At 36.4% G+C, this 26556-nt stretch overlaps 1 protein-coding gene across 3 annotated transcripts in view; it reads left to right on the top strand.

Annotated features, from left to right (window-relative positions):
* Positions 1-23557, top strand: part of DCN (decorin) — a 38759-nt gene extending 15202 nt beyond the window's left edge. For all 3 annotated transcript variants that reach the window (XM_061415730.1, XM_061415733.1, XM_061415731.1), the window contains exons 3-8: positions 962-1074; positions 7708-7921; positions 8720-8833; positions 14505-14598; positions 18455-18593; positions 22841-23557. In XM_061415730.1, coding sequence (XP_061271714.1) covers positions 962-1074; positions 7708-7921; positions 8720-8833; positions 14505-14598; positions 18455-18593; positions 22841-23035 — 869 coding nt within the window. In that variant the 3' untranslated portion in view covers positions 23036-23557. The remainder of the gene's footprint in view (positions 1-961; positions 1075-7707; positions 7922-8719; positions 8834-14504; positions 14599-18454; positions 18594-22840) is intronic.
* The last annotated feature ends 2999 nt before the right edge of the window (positions 23558-26556 follow it).

Below are 26556 nucleotides of genomic sequence, written 5' to 3'. Positions count from 1 at the left end.
TAATACACTTTAGAGAAGTTAGAATCACAAATTTTATTCATTTTATTCTGATTAATAGTCATAAAATTGATACTGTTTTGTGATTTAAAACTGAAAGAACCATTCTCCCAAGAGTTTGAATAAATTTTCAAGTTGTTGACACAACAGCATGGTTACATATTCACATAATTTAAATTTTATGTGTAGATCTGTGATAGTGCTAAGTTTATCAAAAGAATATTTGATGATGTGGTTAAAGTTGTCTACTGAAAGCATGTTTATATAGAAAGGTATAGATTTACAAATCACTCCCACTTAACACTTATCAAAGAAATGACTATAAAATAAGAACAATGAGGTGAAACACATTGTGTACTGAGACATTTGAACCATACCTGGCAAAAATCTTAATTTTTATTTTATGCAAAAGAATCATTACATGGGTAAATAGTTTGCTCTGTTTATGATTTTTTTTAAATAAACCCTTTGACTTTGTTAGAAAAGGTAAAGCAGATATTTTAAACAACAGTTGGTATAATTCCTCAGTTCGGTTCAGCTTAGTCGCTCAGTCGTGTCCGACTCTTCGCGACCCCATGAATCGCAGCACGCCAGGCCTCCCTGTCCATCACCAACTCCCGGAGTTCACTCAGACTCAGGTCCATTGAGTCGGTGATGCCATCCAGCCATCTCATCCTCTGTCGTCCCCTTCTCCTCCTGCCCCCAATCCCTCCCAGCATCAGAGTCTTTTCCAATGAGTCAACTCTTCACATGAGGTGGCCAAAATACTGGAGTTTCAGCTTTAGCATCATTCCTTCCAACACCCAGGACTGATCTCCTTTAGAATATAATTCCTAGAAGAAGACAAATATGATAGTGGAAAACTATCACTGAAATACTAATGTCTTTGTAAACACATTCTTTGTGACTCTGTGGTCACGTGTCCCTTTCTAATGACTGCGTGTTGCTTTTTCTCTCCTTCTAGGTCTGGAAAAAGTACCAAAAGACCTTCCTCCTGATACTGCGCTGCTGGACCTGCAAAACAACAAAATAACTGAGATCAAAGACGGGGACTTTAAGAACCTGAAGAACCTTCATGTAAGAATTGCTATTTTCTTGAGCTATAACAAGATCTGACTCAAAGTATTTTTGAAAACAAAATGTAGGTAAGGTCAAGAGTGCTCTATGGTAATACATAAGCACATAAGTGTTTATTAAATTCTCTTTTTAGGGAGTGATGGAGTAAAGCAGGATATTAACCCCTAAAAATCAGAGCCAATTTTCTCACATATACCCCTATATAGGCTTCCCAGGTGGCTCAGATGGTAAAGAATCTGCCTGCCAATGCAGGAGACTTGGGTTTGATCCCTGGGCCAGGAAGATCCCCTGGAGAGGGAAATGACAACCCACTCCAGTATTCTTGCCTGGGAAATCCCATGGACAGAGGAGCCTGGCGAGCTACATTTCATCGGGTCACAAAAGAGTCAAACATGACTGAGCTACTAACCACCAGCAACAACTCCTATATAGCTTTAGTATCCGCTGTCTAAAAGACACATTATATCTTAATCTTCTCACATTTCATCGATAACAATCTTTCTCTTTCCAATATCTTTCCAGAACGTATTTCAACAGTGGAACAAAATGGACTGATCTTAGTTTATTTCATTGTTCTGTTTTCTTTAGGAGGCTCAAGAGACATGGGTTTGATCCCTAGGTTGGGAAAATCCTCTGGAGAAGGGCATGGCAACCCACTCCAGTATTCTTGCCTGGAGAATCCCATGGACGAAGAAGCCTGGTGGGCTGACTCTGTCCATGGGGTCAGGAAGAGTGGAACACAACTGAACGATTGAGCATGCACATGCTGAATCCTTATCTGTATCTGTGTGTATATTCTGATTTTTCACTTCCCTCTTATCTATTATAAGGTAACACAGTCTACCAGTCAGGATTCCAACAGAAAAGGGATATTATAATCAAGACAGTATCTACTTATCAACCTTCAGACAGCCAAGATAAGAAAAGCAATAAACATTTACCCAGTAGGAGAAAATTTGCTGCTGCTAAGTCGCTTCAGTCATGTCCAACTCTGTGGGACCCCATAGACTGCAGCCCACCAGGCTCCCCTGTCCCTGGGATTCTCCAGGCAAGAACACTGGAGTGGGTTGCCATTTCCTTCTCCAATGCATGAAAGTGAAAAGGGAAAGTGAAGTCGCTCAGTTGTGTCCAACTCCTAGCGACCCTATGGACTGCAGCCTACCAGGCTCCTCCATCCATGGGTTTTCCATGCAAGAGTACTGGAGTGGGTTACCATTGCCTTCTCTGAGAAAATTTACCAGATTTTAAAAAGGAAGCAAAGAATTTTTCCTTGACATTTTAAGATTGCTCATGAAACAGTTAATAAAAATAATAGCACATAACAAAATGACATCATCAAATTACTGAAGTAATGTAAGCACATTATGATATAAGTAGTGAATATTATGGGCACTAATGATGAGAAAAAAAGAGACATATTCCTACATCAGGTTACCCAGATAGTCTTTTGAGATAATAAGAGACAAAAGGGTCATAGAGGATTAGCAGAATTTTGAAAGGAGAAGAGTTTTCTGTGCAAGAGGAAGGAAAGGCAGAAGAAAATGAGCGAGAAACAAGAATAGAAGATGGCTGAAGTGAAAGATACAGGCTCCAAAATAGTGGAAGCTAAGGCCTGAGCTGGAGATGAACCCTGGATCAGTGGGATCCTTCTCCACTGCCAGGACAGAGGACATGGGACCCTACTCACCTTCCTCCGTTTTTCATGTTATGATTTCACTGGGAGTGAGCTGATGGAGATGCCAACAAAGTTTGTTAGTGATTATTTAAACTAACTATTGAATAAGTTAAAAGAGGCAATAATAAAAAAAAATGAATATATTAGCTTCAATAAACAAAACTATAAAATGCTTCATTTTATTTGCATAAATTACCCTCAAGCTACTTTGTAAGAAAGGAAAAGCCTCTTGATTTCAACTTCCTGTTTGTTTAAATATTATCTCAAAAGTTTGTTTAAACTCCTCATACCTTAAACAAGAGATACCTAGCTTCTGTGACTTTCTCACTAAATCTGATGTTTGTAATAATGTGTCCTTTCTTTGCCTGATCCCCTCCTAAGTATGTTTTTAGGCAACTTATCATCTTGGCAATCCCTTTCTTTCTAATTTAAAGTATATACTGGAAGAAGAGAGAGAGTTTATTAGAGCTTCTAAACATTTAGAGGATGTTAAAAACCTATTTTTCTCTTACTCTTTCATTCATGATCATTTCTATCCTTGTTATTATGCAAATAAACATCGTAATTTTAGCAAAGAAAGCCACCCTTGAATGAGAAGGGAGAGAAATAAAAATTTACCAAGGATTAAAATGGAAAGGATTTAAGAGAAAAACGTTGCTTTTTTCCCTCAGTCAGTTCAGTTGCTCAGTCGTGTCCGATTTTGAATTTTTTCAGTTTACACTGCGCCTCCCTTTGAGCGGTACGTACTGCTTGAGAGTAGTTGTATTCTTATAAATAGCATAAAAATAAATAATTATTCTATAAAATAATGGAAAGTTAAACATTATAATCCAACATTCTATGTATTTCCTTTGAATTAAAGTTTAGTTGCATTCTTGCTCAGTTGTGTCTGACTCTTTGCAATCCCATGGGCTGAAGCCCACCAGGCTCCTCTGTCCATGGGATTCTCCAGGCAAGAATAATAGAATGGGTTGCCATTTCCTCCTTCAGGGAATCTTCCCAACCCAGTGATTGAACCCATGTCTCCTGTGTCTTCTGTGCTGGCAGGTGGATTCTTTACCATTGGGTCACCTGGGAAATAAATCTAGTAAAAAACTTTTGTTTTAATTTAAAATGAACAAACATCGTCAAGGATTGAATAATAGCAAACATTTGTTATTTTTTTGGATTTAATATGTGTTTTTTTTTAATTGATTGAAAGAGTCTTTAAACTCTATAGTGCTTTAATTTGCAAAAAGCAAAGCACTTGTTTAGTCATTACTATGGGGCTTCTCTGGTGGCTAAGCTGGTAAAGAATCCACCCGCAATGCGGGAGTCCTGAGTTCAATCCCTGGGTTGGGAAGATCCCCTGGAGAAGGGGATCCTGTGGCTACCCACTCCAGTATTCTGGCCTGGAGAACTCTATGGACCGTATAGTCCATGGGGTCCGCAAAGAGTCAGACACAATTGAGCGACTTTCACACACATACTAAGCACTGTTTCTAACATCTTATATTCGTTTATTCATTGACTTATTTAATTCTTACAGTTATTCTAATGAAGTAGACACTCTAGATAGCACCTTAATACAGATGAGGGCACACAGACACAGTGAGGTTATGCTACTTGCTCATTGTCACACAGCAAATGATAGCCAGAGCTTGAGATCTAAGCTCAGGAGCAGTCTGGCTCAAGTCTGTGCATTTATAACTGCCTGTAAATACGATAATAACAATAAAATTCCTTAAAACAACCCCTGGTACAGTATGAGCCCTACATTAGTGGCTTTGGGGAAAGTTGAACATACTATTAAGTTGGGTTTCAACATTTTTTCTTTCAATTTTATTGAACTATAATTAATATACAGCACTATATATCTTCACCAGGGATACCCTGGTGACTCAGCCAGTAAAGAATCTGCCTGCAATGGAGGAGACCTTGGTTCGATCCCTGGGTTGGGAGGATCCCCTGGAGAAGGAAATAGCAACCCATTTCACTATTCTTGCCTGAGAAATCTGTGGACAGAGGAGCCTGGTGGGCTGCAGTCCACAGGGTCGCCGAGAGTCAACTGAGCGACTAACACTTTCACTTTCATACAACTTCAAGAAGTACAGCAGAATAACTTGGCATCCATATATTGTGAAGTGATTACCATAGCGTGTTTAATTAATATCTATCATCTCATACAGATATTAAAAAAAGAAGAACAAATGTTTTCTTTGTGATGAGAACTTTTAGGATTTAGTCTCTTAGCCATGTTCAGGCATACCATACAGCAGTGTTCACTATAGTGGTCATTTTTTTTTTTTTTTTTTGTACATTACATTCCCAGTACTTACTGGTCTTAAAATTGGAAGTATGGACCTTTTGACTACTTTCTTTGACGAAGGTGGTGAAAATGCTTTTACTCCTCCTTCCACCCTATTTCTATTGCCAGTCACTTTTTCATCATCTCTCCCCTACTACCAGGCTATATCACTTTTTCTTTAGTTACAAAGAAGTAGGTAGTCCTGATTTTTTGAGCCTGTGCTTCAGTTTTAGGTTAAATGGCACTCAGGGCATTTTCTGATGCTCAAGCTACAGTGTCCCTCCTAATTCAGCTTCTCTCAGCCCGTTATCAAAATAATGATAGTCCATTTCTGCTTGTCTTTCTTCTTTTCATCAGCTGATCTCCTGAACAATATATGTGGTTTACCTTTGACTCTTTCTCTGGTTTATCTGGGCCTTGTCATTAGTCAATGTAATTAGTCCACTTCTTTCCATATCAACATTTGCCATAAAATTTTATAAACTATGCTTTCTTAAATACCTATCCCTGTGTATAGAACTAATGTTAGCCATTCTCAGCAGTACTATATATACATGAGTAACTTTTTTCACACGTGTATCTGTTTTATATGAAACTCTAATTTATACAGGTCTTGGAAAAGAATCTACCTACAATGCAAGAAACCTGGGTTCAATTCCTGGGTCGGGAAGCTTCCCTGGAATGGCAGCCCACTCCAGTCTTGCCTGAAGAATCCCATGGACAGAAGAGCCCGGAGGGCTATAGTCCATGGGGTCACAAAGAGTCAGACACAACTGAGCAACTAACACTTCACTTTATGTCATGATGATCAAAATTTGTAGTTTATTTATTTTTCAGTGGAGATTCTTTTTGCTAGACTAGACCTTTTCTACAAACAATGCTATTTGAAAGTTGCTTTGCAAGAAAGCAGTCTATATACATGATTGATACTTTTAGTCCTCACAACAAGCCCCTGTAGGTATTATTATTATTTCTGCTTTACTGAAGAAAAAACTGGGGACAAATATCACACCACCTCCAAAATATAGCAGCAGTTATTACTATAGCATACTCACCAGTAGAGACATTGTCTAGTTATTATCTAGTAAAAGAAGTAATATTTTATTACCCGAAATGGCAGGTGATACATCAGCAGGTTGACTCTTCATAATAGGTTTCAACATTCAACATAAAATAACACAGATTTTTCAGACCAGGTTTAATGCATTTAATAATTAAATGCATTATATCAGCCTTTCAGAATTTCCTTCCATGGATGGCAATTAAGGACGTCCTGCGTTTACAATTAAGCATCCACCATTTTGACTGTTTTTAAATGATGCAAGTCCTCTCTTCTCTCCTCTAGCTCTGGCTTTTACTGATTTTTCTGGACATTTTGCTTATTAATATCAATTTCCTAAGACTTTAACCTTCATGTTTTTTTTTAACTTTCTGTAATAGTTACTGAAATTCCCTAGGATTTTATTTTAATCAAACAATTCACCAGTGAGGATTAGTTAAAAAGGTTATTAACTTATTATTTGTAATAAGGTTTAATTAATCAAATAATGTGAACTCTATGAGAATGTCCATGGGTTATTAAACTAGCTATTAGCTTCTAAAAACAGTCTTATATTTTTGAGATGGAAAGTTCCCACTGTTCTATTCCTCTTGTTCCTTTCTTGCCCTTTTGCATTTTCACATGTGCCTAAAAACAAACCACAATTGAAAATAGAAGTTTCTTAGATCTTGATAAAATTATCCTAAATTCTTTATGATATGCCAACAAGTTGATATAATGCAGTGTGGTTCTGTATACACACAGATCATTGGAAGATAATTGAGGTAGTCCAAAAGTAGGTGTAGCAGTATCTATAGTATAACAATAATGGATTACCAATAATTTCTTATATTAAGAGAACTTAGAAACACACATTTTAAAATTACAAAAAATTAACATATTTGACTACATAAAAGCATTATGTGCAAAATGAGCAGAAACAGAAGAAAAATATAATGTATCCATAAATCATTTATTAAAATACATTAAACATTAAGAAAAATGAGAAGTTTTATGACCAAGCAATCCTTTTCCTCCAAAACATAAAGCTAATGGTAACAAAATAAAAGGAAATTTCTTTAACCTCTCAAGAGACAAGAAAGTGCAAAGTAAAGCAATAAGCTACAACATAATGTGTTGATTTGCAAACTTTTGGAAAATGATTATATCAAATTCTGCAAGGCTGCGAGAATGTTACTCTCTGGCAGTGTTGGTGGTGGTATAAATTAGTGCCACCGTTTCGTAGTGGATTCCATGACAACAGCCAATGAAGACGGACTTAGAGGTTGAAAAGCTGACTGGAGAATGGATGTCATTGGCACTAGATTCTTTCCAGGTCACTCTAGTAATTTCAATATTTTGAAGCATTTATTGTTTAAAAATTAAATAGCTATATCTCTCTATGTATAATCTGCTTTTTATCAAATTTCTCTCCCCTTCTCTCCTGAAGTTCAGGTTCTCATGTGCTTTTCAAGTAATCAGATCAGTTTAACTTCTTTCCAATTTCTTCTAATTTTGCAGATTTCTCTGCTAGTCCCATAAATGGAATGAAATTACACACTTGCTTGACATACATATTTTATGTGTGGAAGTTTCTGGAATTAAAATGTTGCTTCTGTTCACTATCTACAGACACTGATTCTCATCAACAACAAAATTAGCAAAATCAGTCCTGGGGCATTTGCTCCTTTGGTGAAATTGGAACGACTTTATCTTTCCAAGAATCAACTGAAGGAATTGCCAGAGAAAATGCCCAAAACTCTTCAGGAGCTTCGTGTCCATGAGAACGAGATCACCAAAGTGCGAAAGTCTGTGTTCAATGGATTGAACCAGATGATCGTCGTAGGTACAGATATTCTTATAGCTCTAAAACCAGGATTCAAGGTTCACCTTAAGAGATTACAAGTAAGCTTTAGCTACAGGAAGGTAAATTAGCTAGAATTTACAGCTCTTAAAGCATGTAGAAATAACAGTAGCTGGGCCAGGAGAAATGGGTATTGAATCTGTGCCTTACAAAATTTTAATTCTTGGACTTGAGGATCTGAAAATGTAGGAAGAAGTCTCTAGGGCTGATGCTACACTACCTACTGCACCCAAGATGCAGGATAGAATTAAGCTGTGCTTAATTAGAGATATTTGGAGAATACCTTTACATTGTGGGAATTAATTCTAGTCTGAACATCTATAAATCATTTGCTTTAAATAATGTGTTCTAATGTTTTTCTCTGTATGTGGTAAAATATGTCATATTATAATTGGCTTACCAAATGCTAGATTCATATTATTTAACAGTATTTTAATATATCTTAGTAATTGCCCCATAACAAGTGTGATTTATAAACACTCACTTTTGTTGATTTGTTGACAAACCTGTTTATGGACCTTAAATAATTTTGTTGTTATTGTTTTTCATATTATTACTTTTTCCTAAATCACTTTTGTTGTTATTGTTTTTGGTTGCTTTAATAAGGGAAACTTTTACCACATTTTGCCATCCCTTTGAGACACAAACCTTTTAATTTCTCTTTTGTATTTTCACTCAAGTTGTTATTGATCCAAATTTTTTCTTGTTGAGCAGACACTACTCTGGCTTGCAGTTTCCTCAGGTTGTCCTCTAAAAGTTTTGCACTTATTGCATTTGTAGAACTTGGCACCAACCCGCTGAAGAGCTCAGGCATTGAAAATGGAGCCTTTCAGGGAATGAAGAAGCTCTCCTACATCCGCATTGCTGACACAAATATAACTACCATCCCTCAAGGTGATGAAAATTATTTTTTTTTAATATATATTTTGTTCATTTGATATTCTTTTTAAAATTAATTTATTTATCTTAATTGGAAGCTAATTACTTTACAATATTGTAGTGGTTTTTGGCACACGTTGACTTGAATCAGCCACGGGTCTTCAAAGCAATTTGAATATCTAAATCCAAAGGCCTTGACACTAAAAAAAAAGTCTTTGAAAATTTGAACGGTGACTCAAGTGGCCAACATTATTTCTAGTAAATTCTCTATCCGTTGAAGTATTTCAGTGAAACTAGCTGGCCACTGGGCCATCCAGGCTGACTGTAGAGATGGCTAGACTCTTTCAGCTATAAAGATACTTACATCTAATGTAAGATGCAAATTAACAGACAATGATTTTATATTATAGAATTGTGATATCATAAAGAAAAAATTATGGTTATTTAAAAAATAGACTGCTTTTGTAGTACTTTGTTTTAAAAAATGATACCATGGAAGAACATCTGAAATTGAGCCAATTTTTACTGAGTCTCTAATCCCTTAGTGAATTCCATTGCATTTGAGGACATTCTAGTCACTACCATCTGAATAACAGGATCCACAGTGGTCACACTCTAAGAGTGGGGGTTATGTGTTGTAAAGAGTGTGGATTTTGGAGTCTGCTTGAGTTCAGACTGTCACTAATTGGCTGTATGATCTTGGACAAGTTATTCAACATCTATGACACATTTGTAAAATCTGTAAAGTGGTAATAATATTAGTATCCACTTCACTGGATTGTTTTAAAATTAAATAAATAGAAAAATATCTGGCCGGTAAATAAGTAGTGGGTTACTGTTACCTTCTATTACTCATTAAAAGTTTTTTAAACACTCATGTAGCTCAGGCAAAGTATAAGCATGGAGAAAGGGCAGTGAATAGGATATAGGCCTGCCTTCAAGAAGCTTATTGCCTAGAGCAGAGCCAGGCAAGTAAACAGCCATCATCACAGTCACAGGGATAAGCTCACCATTCTAAGGTTTAGTCAGGAGAGGCTTTTAAGCCAACAAATCAGCAAAAATAAGTTTCTCTAATTTTCACAGTTTTCTGGTCCCAGGTATTTATTTCAGTCACACAAAGCCTCCTCCGTATTCTTAAATTTTCTCCTCAATCTGGCCTTTCCTCAGTTTAGATGTCTTGTTCTTGAATTGATACAAAATATAGGTACTTGCCCACAGAAAACAATTATCCTTTATTGTGCTTCTACTGAAATTTCAGGTCTAGAGAGTACTTAGTCCATAGGATGGTTCTTACTACCCCTTGCCCTCTCTGTTGTATTTTTGCGACAAAGTGTTTTTGATACCCATTGATAGCAACTACTGGCATAGATGATAGATAGATAGATGATAGATCAATAGACAGATGATAGACTGATAGGTAGATGAAGGGAGATTGATTTATAGTTCACAAAGTACTTTCATTTTGAGTCTCTGACTTGTTACACGGTAATAGGTAATTTTTACATCACCAGTGCACGGATTTTATATTTGTAAATATATTTTAATTTACATTTCAGTCCAGTTCAGTTCAGTCACTCAGTCGTGTCTGACTCTTTGTGACCCCATGAATTGCAGCACGCCAGGCCTCCCTGTCCATCACCAACTCCTGGAGTTCACTCAGACTCATGTCCATCGAGTCAGTGATGCCATCCAGCCATCTCATCCTCTGTCGTCCCCTTCTCCTCCTGCCCCTAATCCCTCCCAGCGTCAGAGTCTTTTCCAATGAGTTAACTCTTTGCGTGAGGTGGCCAAAGTACTGGAGTTTCAGCTTTAGCATCATTCCTTCCAAAGAAATCCCAGGGCTGATCTCCTTCAGAATGGACTGGGTGGATCTCCTTGCAGTCCAAGGGACTCTCAAGAGTCTTCTCCAACACCACAGTTCAAAGCATCAATTCTTCGGCGCTCAGCCTTCTTCACAGTCCAACTCTCACATCCATACATGACCACAGGAAAAACCATAGCCTTGACTAGACGGACCTTTGTTGGCAAAGTAATGTCTCTGCTTTTCAATATGCTATCTAGGTTGGTCATAACTTTCCTTCCAAAGAGTAAGCGTCTTTTAATTTCATGGCTGCAATCACCATCTGCAGTGATTTTGGAGCCCAAAAAATCAAAGTCTGACAATGTTTCCACTGTTTCCCCATCTATTTCCCATGAAGTGATGGAACCGGATGCCATGATCTTTGTTTTCTGAATGTTGAGCTTTAAGCCAGCTTTTTCACTCTCCACTTTCACTTTCATCAAGAGGCTTTTTAGTTCCTCTTCACTTTCTGCCATAAGGGTGGTGTCATCTGCATATCTGAGGTTATTGATATTTCTCCCGGCAATCTTGATTCCAGCTTGTGCTTCTTCCAGCCCAGCGTTTCTCATGATGTACTCTGCATAGAAGTTAAATAAGCAGGGTGACAATATACAGCCTTGACGTACTCCTTCCCCTACTTGGAACCAGTCTGTTGTTCCATGTCCAGTTCCAACTGTTGCTTCCTGACCTGCATACAGATTTCTTAAAAGGCAGGTCAGGTGGTCTGGTATTCCCATCTCTTTCAGAATTTTCCACAGTTTATTGTGATCCACACAGTCAAAGGCTTTGGCATAGTCAAGAAAGCAGAAATAGATGTTTTTCTGGAACTCTCTTGCTTTTTTGATGATCCAGTGGATGTTGGCAATTTGATCTCTGGTTCCTCTGCCTTTTCTATACATTTACAATAGTACATTTTATTTTATATATATGTGTGTATATATATATATTAGAGCGTAGGAGGTAAAGTAAAGTAGCTTGAATTTAAAGTCCAGGTATTTTTTATTACTTCATGCTACCAGATGACTTGCATTAAAGCACATTCTTTGATTTTGCTGTCCTTCTAATTACATCTCCTAAATATAGCTCAATAACACATTTCATCAGTTAGTGATCAGTTTTCCTTGATTTCTTATATCTGTTTATTACTATGCGAGGGCTCTTTTCTCATCTTTTCTACTTGCTTTTATTTATTAAACTCTTAATAGTATTAAAATCATAATAACTCAGTTTTATTAAGCACTTATGCCAAATGCTTTTCATGAATTCTGTTATATTATGCAAAATGCTTTTCTTGGCTTCTGTTATATGAATCTCAAAATGACCCTTTTAAGTAGTATTATCACACCTGTCTTATAATTGAGGAAAATAAATCTGAAAGACATAAAGTAAATTGTGACCAAAGCCTCCAAGCTAGCCAGTGGCACGGCTGGCTTGTGCTGGGCTGATGCCGTAACTCATGTGTTTGACCGTTTCATTCTGCTGTATCTTAAGTCCTTCTTCCTGTGCATATCTATACCTGTGTCATGTAAGAGTCTAGCTTTCCTAGACTGGTACCCTTACACCTGAACGTAGCCTCTTTCCAGGAGTCTTAATTTCCACATGTTATCTCCGTTCACTGAGTGACATCAAAAGGCAGTGGAGTGGAGTATAGATTTATGTTCACACTGTGAAGTCAGACCTTCCTGGGTGAGAGGACTGGCTCAGTCATTTAGTTATCCTGTGACTTCAGGCTTATTATTCCACACTTCTAAAACCTCAGTTTTGCTACCTATAAAATGGTGGTATTAGTGACGCCTCTCTTGTAGGATATTTGTGAGGGTTAATAGATATAAATAAGACTTGTACATACACAGTATCTGGCCCAAAGTAAGCTCTCAATATATTTTATCTTAAAAATGGAAAAGGAAAAGAAAAAGCAGTAACAGGTGTAGAATCTTTGGCTAAATGCTACTGTGGCAGAGGCTAATGATGTTTTCTATAAATTTGGATCTCTGATGAGATGGCTGGATGGCATCACTGACTCGATGGATGTGAGTCTCAGTGAACTCCGGGAGTTGGTGATGGACAGGGAGGCCTGGCGTGCTGCGATTCATGGGGTCACAAAGAGTCGGACACGACTGAGCGACTGATCTGATCTGATCTGACCCTCCTATTGCAAACTTCTCTTTCACAGTGAAACTTACCATAACTTTCCTTTTGGGAAACTGATGTCCCAAAGGGAAGACACTTAGAAATGAGGTAAGAATGAGGGATGTGATGATGATTGTTGTTCCAGAGACACTACATTTTTAAAAACACCTTTTCATAGTGGCAGGGAAGAAAGGATGTACATTCACTGCCTTGCTCTGTACTCACTTGCTTTATTTATGAGAGTATTTTAAAAATCCACATTTATATATTCTGAGACTAAAGTGATTGAAATCCCTTAGTCCTTATTGACTTTGATTTCCTGACATTTATTTGCAAGAATCATGCCATTGTTATTTCATTTTCTTCAGTGAAGAGCATGTTATTCTCTTTGGCCATCTGGGAGGATACCACAGTCCCCACTTAGTAGCTAGATAACCTACAAAATGGGTAACTATGAATCTCTGTTTCTTCATCAGTGAAACAGAATTAATGAAAAATAATTAATATATTGAAAAAACTTACATGAGCTAGGTTAGGAAAATGCTAATCTCAGTGTTCCGCACATAACAGACAGTTAGTAAAGCAGAAGTTCCTTTCTTTGGTATCTCCCACATAAATCATACTACTGTTGAGAAATTAATAGTCATTTTCAAATAAAATATGGAATAAACTTTTACATTAAATAGAATGTTTTGACTGAGTTCAGTGGGATGTAATGAAAATTTCAAGCCAAACATAACCTGTGATTTTCCAATTTTATTCATTATAGACAAAGAACCAACCCTATCTGCTAAGCAGATGTTAGTTCTCCATGGAACCAGTTTGCTATTTTCTTTGTAGTTGTTGCTGTTCTTGTAAATGGAACAATATGTAGTTTTTAAAAAACTGTAAAAAAACATAATAGATCCTCAGATGGCAAGAGGAAATGAAAATATAGTATTTAAACTTTTATACTTAACATTACTACATTTTTAGAGGTCATAGCCATTCACAAGGTACTATCCAGAGGTCTAGCTGATGTGTTGGATTTCCCCAGGTGCCCTACCTATGACAGATCACTTGATTATAGGACTCTCTATTCCTCTTGTATAAAGAAACAGTCTTAATTTAAAAGGATCAAGTAAGCTCTTTCTACACATCATGTTACAGAAACATTTGATGTTTTTATGGAAAAATTGATTAAAACTAAAGCCAGCACAGTATATAAGTGTTAGTTATTAATGAATCTCAGTAAGGAAATACATGATTAAGGTTGTTTATAGGTTGAACTTATCCATAATTACTAATTTATACTTCAAATGCCAAAAGCTTCATTTTAGAGTCATTATCCTCTGTCAATGGCAGTGTGAGCCCATTAACAAAGGTGTGAGAAACTAATGAGATTCAAAGAAGAGAAGTCTTCACTTCTACAACTGTACTGACAGTGTCTAGGACAAAAATCTACTTCATGATAATCTACTACATAGCAAACACAGTTTGTTAAAATCAGTTTAGGAGAAAAGTAGAAATGGCTTGTACTACTTCCGAAAACATGTATTATTGTAAAAGGGATGAAGGAAAAAGATGAAAAGCAAAACTGATGAATAAGATGAAAAGCAAATCCTTTGAAACTGAATGTCATTTGGAAAATTGATGACATGTGTCTGCATTAAGTCTTCATACATTCTCTAATTATATTTCTCTGCTAATTTAACTTCCTGTATTTCCATATTTCAGGTCTTCCTCCTTCCCTTACTGAATTACATCTCGATGGCAACAAAATCACCAAAGTTGATGCAGCTAGCCTGAAAGGACTGAATAATTTGGCTAAGTAATAACGTTATTTCATAATATTCTATCAGTGAAATGGATCAGTATATTAGTGCCTATATGCTCAGAATTAGAAACATGATGATTGATTTTTGCCTGTACCACAATTTTTGTTTTTGTTACTAATAACCACAAACTTCTGCTGAATTATTTAAAATTAAAAAAATCTAATGAAATAGTGTACTTATCATAAGTCCACTAATATCTGCCTTATATTTTATGAATACCATACTGTTTTTAGATTAAGATATATCATATGTACCAAGTATTTGATTATATCCGTATTCTCATGCAATATGTTCTAACTTAATTGTATCAAACAGAAGTCTAAGTAATTATAACATAGTGTTCAGAATTTGAAAATGTATTAAAATGAAAGCTACCAGGACATGAAAATATTGGGCATCTTACAGCATGTATTAGAATACATATCATGTGATTGTCTAACTCCTGTTCTCTGAAGAGTTTAAAATGTCTCTCTGGACTTTACATATACTCTCAAAATTTTTTTTATGACCCTTCTAAACTTTTTTTCCTTATAGATGATCATTAATGCCCATTCTGCTTTCTAACCTAATTTCAATTTTTTTTTTATATTTGTAATCTGGCGAAGCAGTAAAAAGAGAGTGTTGGCAGACCCTTTCAACTGTCTTCATGAACAGTCTGCTCCTGATGCACATGTACTGCTGATGTCCTTGCTGAGAAGCATAGTATTATGCCAAATTGGCTCACTCCTTTTTTTGCACATAAATTTCATCATGGATAAATAAATACAAAGCATATCATTTATCTTTGAGAAATACATAAAAGCAGATGCATATATAGTGCAGTTTTCCCCTGTTTCTGTGCGTATCCCCCAGTGACCCAGGGGAGTGTGAGGGATGAAGGTGATATATGCATGTGACTGTAGCTGCAATATATAACCCTGGTGCCTCAAATGATAAGAAACCCGTTATCTAAAGCAATTTTAATTAGTCTCGAATGGAGAAAATAATATTCAAAACAGTGTCACCTACCTTTGTATGTTGACTAAGCCTCTCTAGCTAGAGAGGAATATAGGAAAATAAATTGCATTTCTCACTGTGTAGAAGTGTCTTTGAAAGAAAGTGAAGTTGCTCAGTCATGTCCGACTCTTTGCGACCCCATGGACTGTAGCCTACCAGGCTCCTCAGTCCATGGGATTTTCTAGGCAAGAATACTGGAGTGGATTGCCATTTCCTTCTCCAGGGGATCTTTGCAATCCCTCTCCAGCGATTGAACTTGGGTTCCCGCATTGTAGGCAGACACTTTACCATCTGAGCTACCAGGGAAGCCTTAGGACAGCTATTATTATTGGATTTTATTGGATTATTATCAATAGTATCAGGAGGAGTATAAGTAGTAGGGATTGGCAATAGTATAAAATTCTAAACATGGTAAATCATTTATAATATTGTGCCATTTTAGAAAAGTAAGTTTATTTTGTGCTGAAAGTGGTATGGAGACTTTAAGATTCCACACTTTAAAATTAACATCACATACTTTTTATCAAACAGAAGCATAAAGAGCTAATAAACTTTGAGAAGGTCAATAGAAATGAAGATTTTTGTTTAAAAAGATTTTGAATTCAAGTCATTAAATAAGAGAAAATTGCCTCACTGGCCAGGCAAACTTTCTCAATTCTTGAATTGATTAAATACATTTCTCTTTGGAATCAAGTTCAGAAAAATCTATCTCATAAAGCATCAAATCCTTATGTTGTTTGCTCCTCCCTGATTCTGGAACATGAGAGGTACATTGGTGCTGAAAATCAAAACTGTGAAAAGGAGAAAAAAGCAGCCACTCATCTCAGAACATTGTTGCAAATATTCCAATTAATTGTTAGGAACAAGTAAAGACAAAATCCTATATATCCCTCTGCAAGAATATAAAGTGGTTTTCAGGCAAACTTCCCTTTTCTTATTAAGCATATATACCATATGCTCTGCTAATAGGTGGAATTTTCTTAGATGGAAGGAATCATGGTTTTTGAGCCACGTCTCCTCTGCCCTCACTAGCCTAGAACAAAAGTCTTTAACATAATAGGTTCTAAAAAACATTTGATGAGTGAATATAAATTGATCATTGAAAATGTAGTTTCCTTCAATTAGATTATTAGGAATATTACATTCTAAGAAATGTATTAGTCCAAATTAGGTATGGGACTTGGAGTGCTGTAAGAACTAGGAGTCAAAGTTCTGAAATAGAAAAGGAAAGACCAGAAACAGATGAAAGTTTAAGACTGAGGGAAAGACAAAATATTATGAGACAAGGTGCCAGGGTGATAATCAACAAGTAAGGCAAGCCACCTGTGTTATCAATAGCCTAAAATCAGCACACTTTAATCTCAGTTATTTCAAATACCAAGTCATGATGAAAATTGGAAGACTTTGGTTACCTAAAGTGAAAGTTGCTCAGTTATGTCCAACTCTTTGCGGATCCCATGGACTATACAGTCCATGGAATTCTCCAGGCCAGAATAGTGAAATGGATAGCAGTTCCCTTCTCCAGGGCATCTTCCTAACCCAGGGATAGAACCCAGGTCTCCTGCATTGCAGGCAGATTCTTTACCAGCTTAGCCACCAAGGAAGCCCTAAGCCAACATCTAAATCCCAAAAGGGCTCAAAAATCTCAACTCACTGAAGGCAAGCAGGAATCATTCTTCAAAAAGGGCCAAGTCTTTTTCACTAAATTTGAAGGAATTCAAGATATTCTTCTGCTTTCTCTCCCTTTGAGCTTTCTGGTTCTCTTCCACTACTTTATTGCCTCATCACTCTCTGCCCTTTTCGACTGACAGCACCCTGGTTCTGTCAGATACTAATTCTGAGAATGTTGGGTACAATGGTTCTGTCTTCAAGTCAGCTTCTTCTGAGTTTTGAATCTGATTTACTGTGAGGGAGGGCTTCCGTGGTGGCTCAGTGGTAAAGAATCTGCCTGCAACGCAGGAGCCGCAGGTTCAAACCCTGGGTCTTGAAGATCCCCTGGAGGGCATGACAACCCACTCCAGTATTTTCACCTGGAGAGTCCCATAGACAGAAGAGCCTGGCGGGCTCCAGTCTATAGGGTCACAGAGAGTCGAATATGACTGAAGTGACCTAGCACGAACTGTGAGGGAACATCAAAGCTGCAGACTCCCACTTGTTAAACATTTAATTAAAAAAATACAACCCAGAACCTTGAGTGGCATTGTATGAGAAATGGAATTGGGGGCAAGATCAGGGTCAGAGATCAGGGCTCTAAGGCTCATAGCTCAGAGGTCAGTGTCAGAAGCCAGAAATATTGACACTAGGCATATTCTGACAGTAACAGATTGTCATTGATAGACTCTTTTAAACACATTTTCTGTTGAGCTTTCTGGCAGGTAGATTTATTGACATTACAAACGTTCACTTTTTATTTACAACAAATAAATTTGTACAATAAAAATACAATTGCTTGATTTACAAAGTGACCAATATAGTAATAGTGTCCCTTTCATTTTGCCTCAGTTGAGTTAACTGCATTCATTATACAATCAACTCTTCATCACATCAAGCTCTGGGTTAGTACCAGATATACAAGACAGTCACTTTTCTCAAAGCAAGACACACAAGTGCACAGCCCCTTGAGTGTTACAAGAGGGTGACAACAGGGTGCTATATGAGCATTCACTAGAAGCAGACTGTATCTGAGATGAAACCTTAAGAACAAATGGGCTCTATCCAAGCTCAAATAGTTTGGGAAAAATCACATTAGGCAGAGGTAACAGTAAGTACAAAAACAAAACAAAAAAATGCCTTTCCTATTGTAAGAAGGCATCCATGTGCAGTGGATCCATTCATTTCTGTTTTCTGTTGCAGGTTGGGACTGAGTTTCAACAGCATCTCTGCGGTTGACAATGGCTCTTTGGCCAACACTCCTCATTTGAGGGAACTTCATTTGAACAACAACAAGCTTGTCAAAGTGCCCGGTGGGCTGGCCGATCATAAGTACATCCAGGTAACATAAAGCCACTACCTATTGTGAGGAATATCTAGGGAGCAAAGCATCCCTACTGGGATGCCTGGAGGCAGGAAGTTCTGTTTAGAAATGTTTTTGCAGAGAGATATTTTTGATGTTTCTACATGAATTTTCATTCTGGTTCTGTGAGATATATAGGTTTAAATTAGTATTGATTTTTTTGAAAATTAGGACTACTACCTTGAACTTACTATAATACTTGCTTCCAGAATGTAATTTATTTTTTATGAAACAGGGTAGTTTCAAGATACAGATCAGTGTAACAAATATATAGTGGTTAGATATCATCTGTAATCTATAGATATGAAATAAAATAGTAGTTTTAACTTTGAGTTTCAACAAACATCTTGTAGGTCAAAAGACAATGTTTACCTAGCAGTGTGACCGAGTCAACTTCATATAAATTATCAGTTATCATGTATTCTTAAAGATAAGAAGATATGGCTCAGTGGTTCACTATGCTAATAGAGCTTTACAGTTCATAAACCTATAAATGTAAGTCATGCCTATTACTTTAAGTGGTCATAGTGATTTCATATATAACAATATAAGATTTCCATTGTGATCTTGAGGAAATTAAACAAACATGTTATTTAAATTGTGTATTTTTAAAAGATTGTATATACGAAAAGCTCAACATATAGTGTGTCTTACTGTGGTCACAGAGAAAATATCCTCAAACATGCCGTTTTGAAATCTTTGTTGAATATCAGCAAATTTCATGGACATTTACACAGGGCCCCACATTCAGAAGGACCTTACTCTTAGTTTCCCATTTCCAGTTGGCATCCGTGTACTCATATTACCTGCATTTCTAGAGGCTCTTAGGGGTTTCACCTACTCTACTTTTTTTTTTCTATATCCATATAGTCCAAATATTTTTAGTAAAATTATGTAATTATCCAACTATCACCACAATCTAGTTTTAGAATATTTTCATTACCTCCAAAATAGGCCTCTTATATATTTATTTCTAGTTGTTCTCAATCTCGTCCCCAGGCACAGGGAATCATTAATCTGTTTTCTGTCTTCTCTATACATTTCTTTTCTAAATGTAATCATACAAGGTGTGGCTTTTGGCTTCTTTCACTTATCAGAGTAATTTTACGTCATCCACATCACAGCATGTGTCAGTAATTCATTCATTTTTATTGATGACTTGCGCATCATTATATGGATATACCACATTTTATTTTGCTAGTACTATACCTTTTGATAACTAACTTCTGATTATGTTTAGAAATTAGAAATGAAGTTCCTCTAACCTTGTTCTTAGTTTGCAAAATTTTGGCTGTTCTTGTTTCTTTGCATTCCATTCAAATTTTAGGGCCGGCTTGTTCATTTCTTCTCAAATAGATTGCCAGGGCTTCAATAGGAATTGTGTTGAATCTAGATCATTCAGGAAAGAATTGTCCTTGTAATAACTTCAAGTCTTCAAATGCACAAACATGGAATATCTCTATTTTGTCTTTATTTTCTCACAGCAATATTTTGGCATTTTTAGTATGCAAGTTTTACAATTTATTAAGTTCATTTCTGAATTTTGTGTTATTTTTGGTGCTGTTACGGATGGTTTCCTTTAACTTTATTTTTGAGTTTTTTTGTTAGTTTATAGAAATTCAATAGATTTTTGTACATCTACCTTCTGTCCTAGTTCTAGGGTCCTGTGCTAAAATTATTTTTAATTGTAGTACTTTTAATACATTCCTTTGGATATTCTACATTCAGGATCTTGTAATTTGTAAATAAAGAGAATTTTAATTATTCTTTCTTATCTGAATTTTAAAAATTTCTTTTCTTGCTTCATTGCATTGGCTGGAATCTATGGTACAATGTTGGTAGAAGTGATGGAATTAGACATCTTTGAACACTGGGGTATGTGTGACCTCCAATTAAAAAAAAAAAAAGACATTAGATATCTTTGTTTGATCCCTATTTTACAAGGGCAATCAACCTTTTGTCATTAGGCATGATGCTAACTATAGGTCTTTTGTACACGCTCTTTATCAAGTTAAAAATGTTTCCTTTGATTTTTAATTTATTGAAAATTTTTGTCATAAATGTGTGTTTTTTCCCAATATTTTCTCTTTCTGTTGAGATCATGTGATTTTTGCTTTTATTCCTTTAATATGCTATATTAATTTAATTGATTTCCAGTTAAATAAATTTTACATCCTTGAGAAAAATCATGTTTGGTTTTGACCATGGTGAACAGTCCTTTTTTAAATATGTTGTGATATATAATTTCCTAATATTTTGTTAATTTTTTGTCTATATTCATATGTGATATTATGACTATAGCTTTCTTTATTGTGATGATTTTTGTCTGGCTGTAAGAAAATATTGACCTCATATAATGACTTGGAAATTTAATTTCCTTTTTACACAGACTAACACTTGCTTTATGTCTTGATATTTCCTTCTCTTATTTTAACTATTAGCCATAGACTCTCACCAAGCACCTCTCCTTTCTTTTTAATCATTGTTAAACAATGGAGACTGTCAAATGACAACAAGAAATTTTCAAAGTTTGAGAATCGCATACACACATACACACCTTACAGATATTGTTTTGATATTAATATCCCTTGTTTCTGTTTTTGTAAGACATCTATGGTTCTCTTCATAAACCTTTTTCTTAATCAAGACTCTTAATCAGCATATGAATACAAATATTCTGGTGGGTGGAACAATATTTCAAGTCAGTTATTTTAAGGAAGGACCTCATAGATTTTATAGCTTGCTTTAGAAATTATTACTTTACCATTATATTTTTGCCTTGGTTTTATGATCAATCACTTCTGTTCTTCAGAATTCACATATAAATAATGGGAGTAAAAACTCATTTTCAAACTTCTTTTTAAGTCTGATATTTAGTTTTGCTTAAAAAAAAATCTATGAACAAATTGCCATTGTCTTAAACATAACCATAAAATATATTTCAGAAATAAATTTCTAGTGAACTATAATATTATATTCATTGAATAGTACTTATAACTTAGAATACATCTTTGTTAAAAATTTCTAGGTCTGCTTATTCCAAATACAGTGACATTCAAGTATTTCTTAGAGTTTGTGATTTTTAATTCTGATTCTAATACTCTATACCCTCTCATACTTTACTATATTACTTCCTTATTTTAGGCTAATTCTTTAAATAGTCTATAATTTTATCTTTGCCCTGAAAACATAATATTCCATGTGGATACAATTTATGAAATAACCATGAAATCATTCATTTATTCATTCAACACATATTTGTTGAACATCTACTCTGTTCTAGCAGACACCAGAGATATAGTCACAAACAAAGCAGAATAGGTTTCCTGCCTCATAGAGCTTTTATTTTAGAGGAGCAAAACAGAGAAAAATTATAGTGATCATTGCTATGAATAAAAATAAATATAATTGGAACAGCAAACAGCAGAATGGGATAGTCAAGAAAGACTTCTTTGGTAAGGATAAATGAATTACATGAGTCAGTAAGCCTGGCAGACACCTTGGAGTTTATGGCAAAAGAAGGATGTGGTGTGTGTCAACCTGAGGAGGGACAGTGCTCTAGTTGAAGAGAAGCGAGTAGGTCAGGGAGGTTGGACTAAACGGTGAAGGGAGGTGAGCTCAGAGTAGAAGGATGGCCAGCCATTGTGAGAACTTTAGATTTTACTCTGCATGAGACGGGAAGCTGCTGGGGTACTGAGGCAGGATGATATAACTTGCTTACTTTTTAAAAGAATTGTTGGAAGGAAGGAAAGTAGGAAGGTAGAAAAGAGAAAGAAAGAACAGACTTCAAGAAGGCAAAAGAGGAAACAGGAAGATCAGAGCAGCTTCAATAATTTAGAAGGAGATAATAGTGGCTTTGGATAAGGTTGTAGGAGTAGATATGGGGAGAAGAACTGGATTACACGTTTTTGTGTTTTTTTAAGGTTACACTAGCAGGATTTGTTGATGGTAAGGCAGAGAGTATAAGACAGGGAGAGTCAAAGATAATGGCAATGTTTTTAGCCTGACTCATCTGGAAAGACTGAAATGCCATATACTGAGATAAGGAAGACTAAGGAAGGGAAAAACAAGATTAAAAAGGGAGAGAGAAACCAAACATTTGGTTTGATAAGTATTAAGATATTTAAACTGAAGGATGAGCATGCTAAAAAAGAATTAAGTGTTCACCTGTACGGTCTCCATATATTTAGAGAAAAATAACCATGTGCCATTATTTGGGGTTGCAGGTTGTCTACCTTCACAACAACAATATCTCTGCAATCGGCTCTAACGACTTCTGCCCACCCGGATACAACACCAAAAAGGCTTCTTATTCAGGAGTGAGCCTTTTCAGCAACCCAGTCCAGTATTGGGAGATCCAGCCATCCACCTTCCGATGTGTCTATGTGCGTGCTGCCGTTCAGCTTGGAAACTACAAGTAGCTCCCAAGAAAACCCTCATTTTTATAACCTGGCAAAATCCCATTAATGTCATTGCTCAGAAAAACAAAAAAACAAAAAAAAAGAAAACTAGATACTGGAAATCTATCTGCAATGTGGATGTTTTTCCCACATGACATATTATGCATAAAGCCAAATATGCAGTTTAAGTAATTGCCTACAATAAAAAAATATTTTGCCTGCCATTTTCAGAATCCTTTTTTGAAGCTTATTATTGATGTTAACTGAGCTATTGCAGATATTCTTATTTCACTAAATGTAAAATTTGGAGTAAACAATTTTAGTAGAGCATTTAATTTCCGGAAAGAATCAAATAAAAATGGTATCAATCTTCTGTAACTCACGGCGGGGGATTAGCTCCATTGACATAGTCTAGCAATGTATTCATCCATATTATTATTGATAAAGCCTCATTTGAGTGTGTGAATTCAATCCAGGCTATGTAAAATTTTTGCTAATGTCATTGTTTTGAAAAAAATAAATTCACAAGTACATTTAAACTTACTATTGTATAAAGGTGTAATTTTAAATCTTCCCTAAATTCAATCTTCTGAAGGGAGTAGACATTGCTTTCTTGATAAAAACAGCACATCTTTTCAAGTTCTCAGGTTTGTATTCTACCCCTGTCCTTTGATGTTTGTGTATTATAACTTACTTAATCTATATTCAGTGTTAAGCTGCTGCTGCTGCTAAGGCACAAAACTGACTTTTTCTTATTGGTCTAAAAAAAGAATATTTTCAGTTACTGGATACTAAATTGGTTTTAAAACTTTGTGTATAATCAATCTGCTCACATAAACATTTCTGTCCTTACTAGATGTATTAGAAATATTTCCTGCATTTAGCTAAACCTTCGGTTTTATAAATTCTTTTGTGTCGAATTTAAAAATAGCTATCAAAGCAGATCATTCAACAAGCCTGGGGAATGGGCTGCTTTACCAAGAGTAAATATTTATCAAAAAGTACGTGTGTGATATCAACGTCTAATAAGCAAACACGTGAGAACAGTCTATGTCTTCTATAACCTTGTATGTTTTCTGATTGTAAATACTGCGACCCAAACTGGTTTAAACTATGAAGGGAAATACAAAACAGTCTTGCTAGTAGGTGAGCCTTTATCAGAGTTTCTCATCAATTCTTTCAGCTTCGCCTTCCTGCATTACGTTTTCAGGCTGGCCTCTCTTATGGCTGCACAATATGAACTTCCTCTATCATTGACTCCCAGACATATTAACACATGTAACATGTGTTACATTAACATATAACACAAGAGCATATTAACACAAAATTCCAGGAAAAGTCATGAGATTGTCCCTCACTATTACATACAGACTTCACAACCCTGTAGAGTAAATACTATTGTTTTCCCCATTTTGTAGAAAAGTCAACTAAAATTAGGAGAAATTTAGTAACTTTCCCACAGTCAAATACCTGGGAAATACCTGGCAACAGAGCTTTCTCTTTTAATCTTTGTACAAGTCAGGGTCTGGTAGAAAACAGAATTCACCCCAGAGAATTTACATGAAAGCAATTTGATGACGGGGCTGCTCTAGAGTATGCTCAGAGTTAGCCACAGGAAACAAGGGATGGTGAGGCACCTAGGAATGGACAATGGAGGAAAGGCATTCCCACCCATGTGGCTGATGGACAGGAGAAGAACTGAATTTCCGGAGCTAAGTGAGAGGATGCATCCAGGGAGGCATGCTCCTGGTGGGATGCAGTACCCACCAGAGGTGAAGAACTGAAGTAGGGTAACTACCTTCCCTTCCCACTTCAGGTCCTCCCACTGGTCAAACCTCAAGGGAAGACAACCCTTAAAGAAAACCAGAGATTAAGCCTCCTCCTGGGCTGAGTGGGGAGGAGAGGGGAATGGATGTCTTCAGGACACTCAGAGAATAGCCCAAACACTGTAATCGTATCTGTAGGATCATTGAACACGTTCCACCAGCCTCAGCTAAGCATGAGCTTCCCTGGTGGCCTCAGAGATAAAGAATTCGCCTGCCAGTGCAGGAACATAAGAGACACAGGTTTGATCTCTGGGTCAGGAAGACCCGCTGGAGACAGGCACAGCAAACTACTTCAATGTTCCTGCCTAGAGAATTGCATAGACAGAGGAGCTGGTGGGCTACAGTTCGTAGGTTGTAAAGAGTGGGACACGACTGAAGCGACTTAGCACACACTCATCTAAGCATTACATTTGCATTGTAGGTCATCCCAGGCAGTTTTTCTGACCCCAATTATTTTAGACTTTTCTGCATTGAGCAGAGGTGCTAATAAATACAAAAATATTTGACAAAATTTTGTCAAATGATTAGCTAAATCTGATTTTCCATTGTGAAACACTAGACTGCTTTTATAATGGCTTTGACTAAAGCAGAGTTTACTTATTGAAAGAAATGTAGTTAGTGTCAAAAATCGAAGCGTAAACAGAAAACGCATACTGTCAATGGGCAGTCAATTATGTATTATACATAAATATAGCAGTAAACCGAAATAATATTTGCATAATCATGAAGATCATAAGAATCAAAGCTTGAGCTCCAAGCTGTTTTGGTTAAAATCATATTCTCCTCATACCAGTTACTGCCTGGGATATACAAAGCTCTGTAGGAACAGTTTAATTATGTGGCAGACTCCCATGAAGTGATTATGCTAGTGATTTTTATTCATAATCCGTTATCAGTCCATAACTGGAAGAAGCTATTTACTGCGTTAGCATACTCTATTCATTCTTTTGTTCATTCATTTATTCAATAAACTAGCAGTGAATGTATTGCAGACATGTGATAACTCTTGGTAGAAAGATAAGAATGACAACAATAACAGTAGCAGAAATAGACATTTATTTCTGGAGTTTATTCAGTGCATACAACAAATTGCCAGCTTTTGTATTTGGCTCTTTGGGGACCATGTCTACTTATCACAAAAAAATCCATAAGACTGTGTTATTCCATTTCACAGATGATGAAATTGAGATATTGGAAACGCAGAGTCAGAATCATAGTCCTGATCAGGTTAGAATCAGCCTTTGTTTTGCAAAAATTTATATAGTTCTGCTGCTGCTAAGTCGCTTCAGTCGTGTCCGACTCTGTGCGACCCCATAGACCGGCAGCCCAGCAGGCTCCACCGTCCCTGGGATTCTCCAGGCAAGAATACTGGAGTGGGTTGCCGTTTCCTTCTCCAATGCATGAAAGTGAAAAGTGAAAGTGAAGTCGCTCAGTCGTGTCCGACTCTTAGCGACCCCATGGACTGCAGCCTATCAGGCTCCTCCGTCCATGGGATTTTCCAGGCAAGAGTACTGGAGTGGGGTGCCATTGCCTTCAGCATGTCAAAAGCAAAGGTGATAGTCTTTAATAAGGGAATCTATTCATGGTTCTCAGAAGCTCCTCTGTGTTAATGGGTTAGAGTATTGAGGTGCAGTTTCCATAAAAATAATCACCGTATTTTATTGAATATTATGATTTACCTGTATATAAAGCATCCTATTTGAGTTTCCTTGGTGG

The sequence above is a fragment of the Bos javanicus genome, chromosome 5 (assembly GCF_032452875.1).
Source record: "Bos javanicus breed banteng chromosome 5, ARS-OSU_banteng_1.0, whole genome shotgun sequence".
In the NCBI taxonomy this organism is placed as follows: Eukaryota; Metazoa; Chordata; class Mammalia; order Artiodactyla; family Bovidae; genus Bos; species Bos javanicus.
This window is presented reverse-complemented; position numbering and strand designations above follow the sequence as displayed.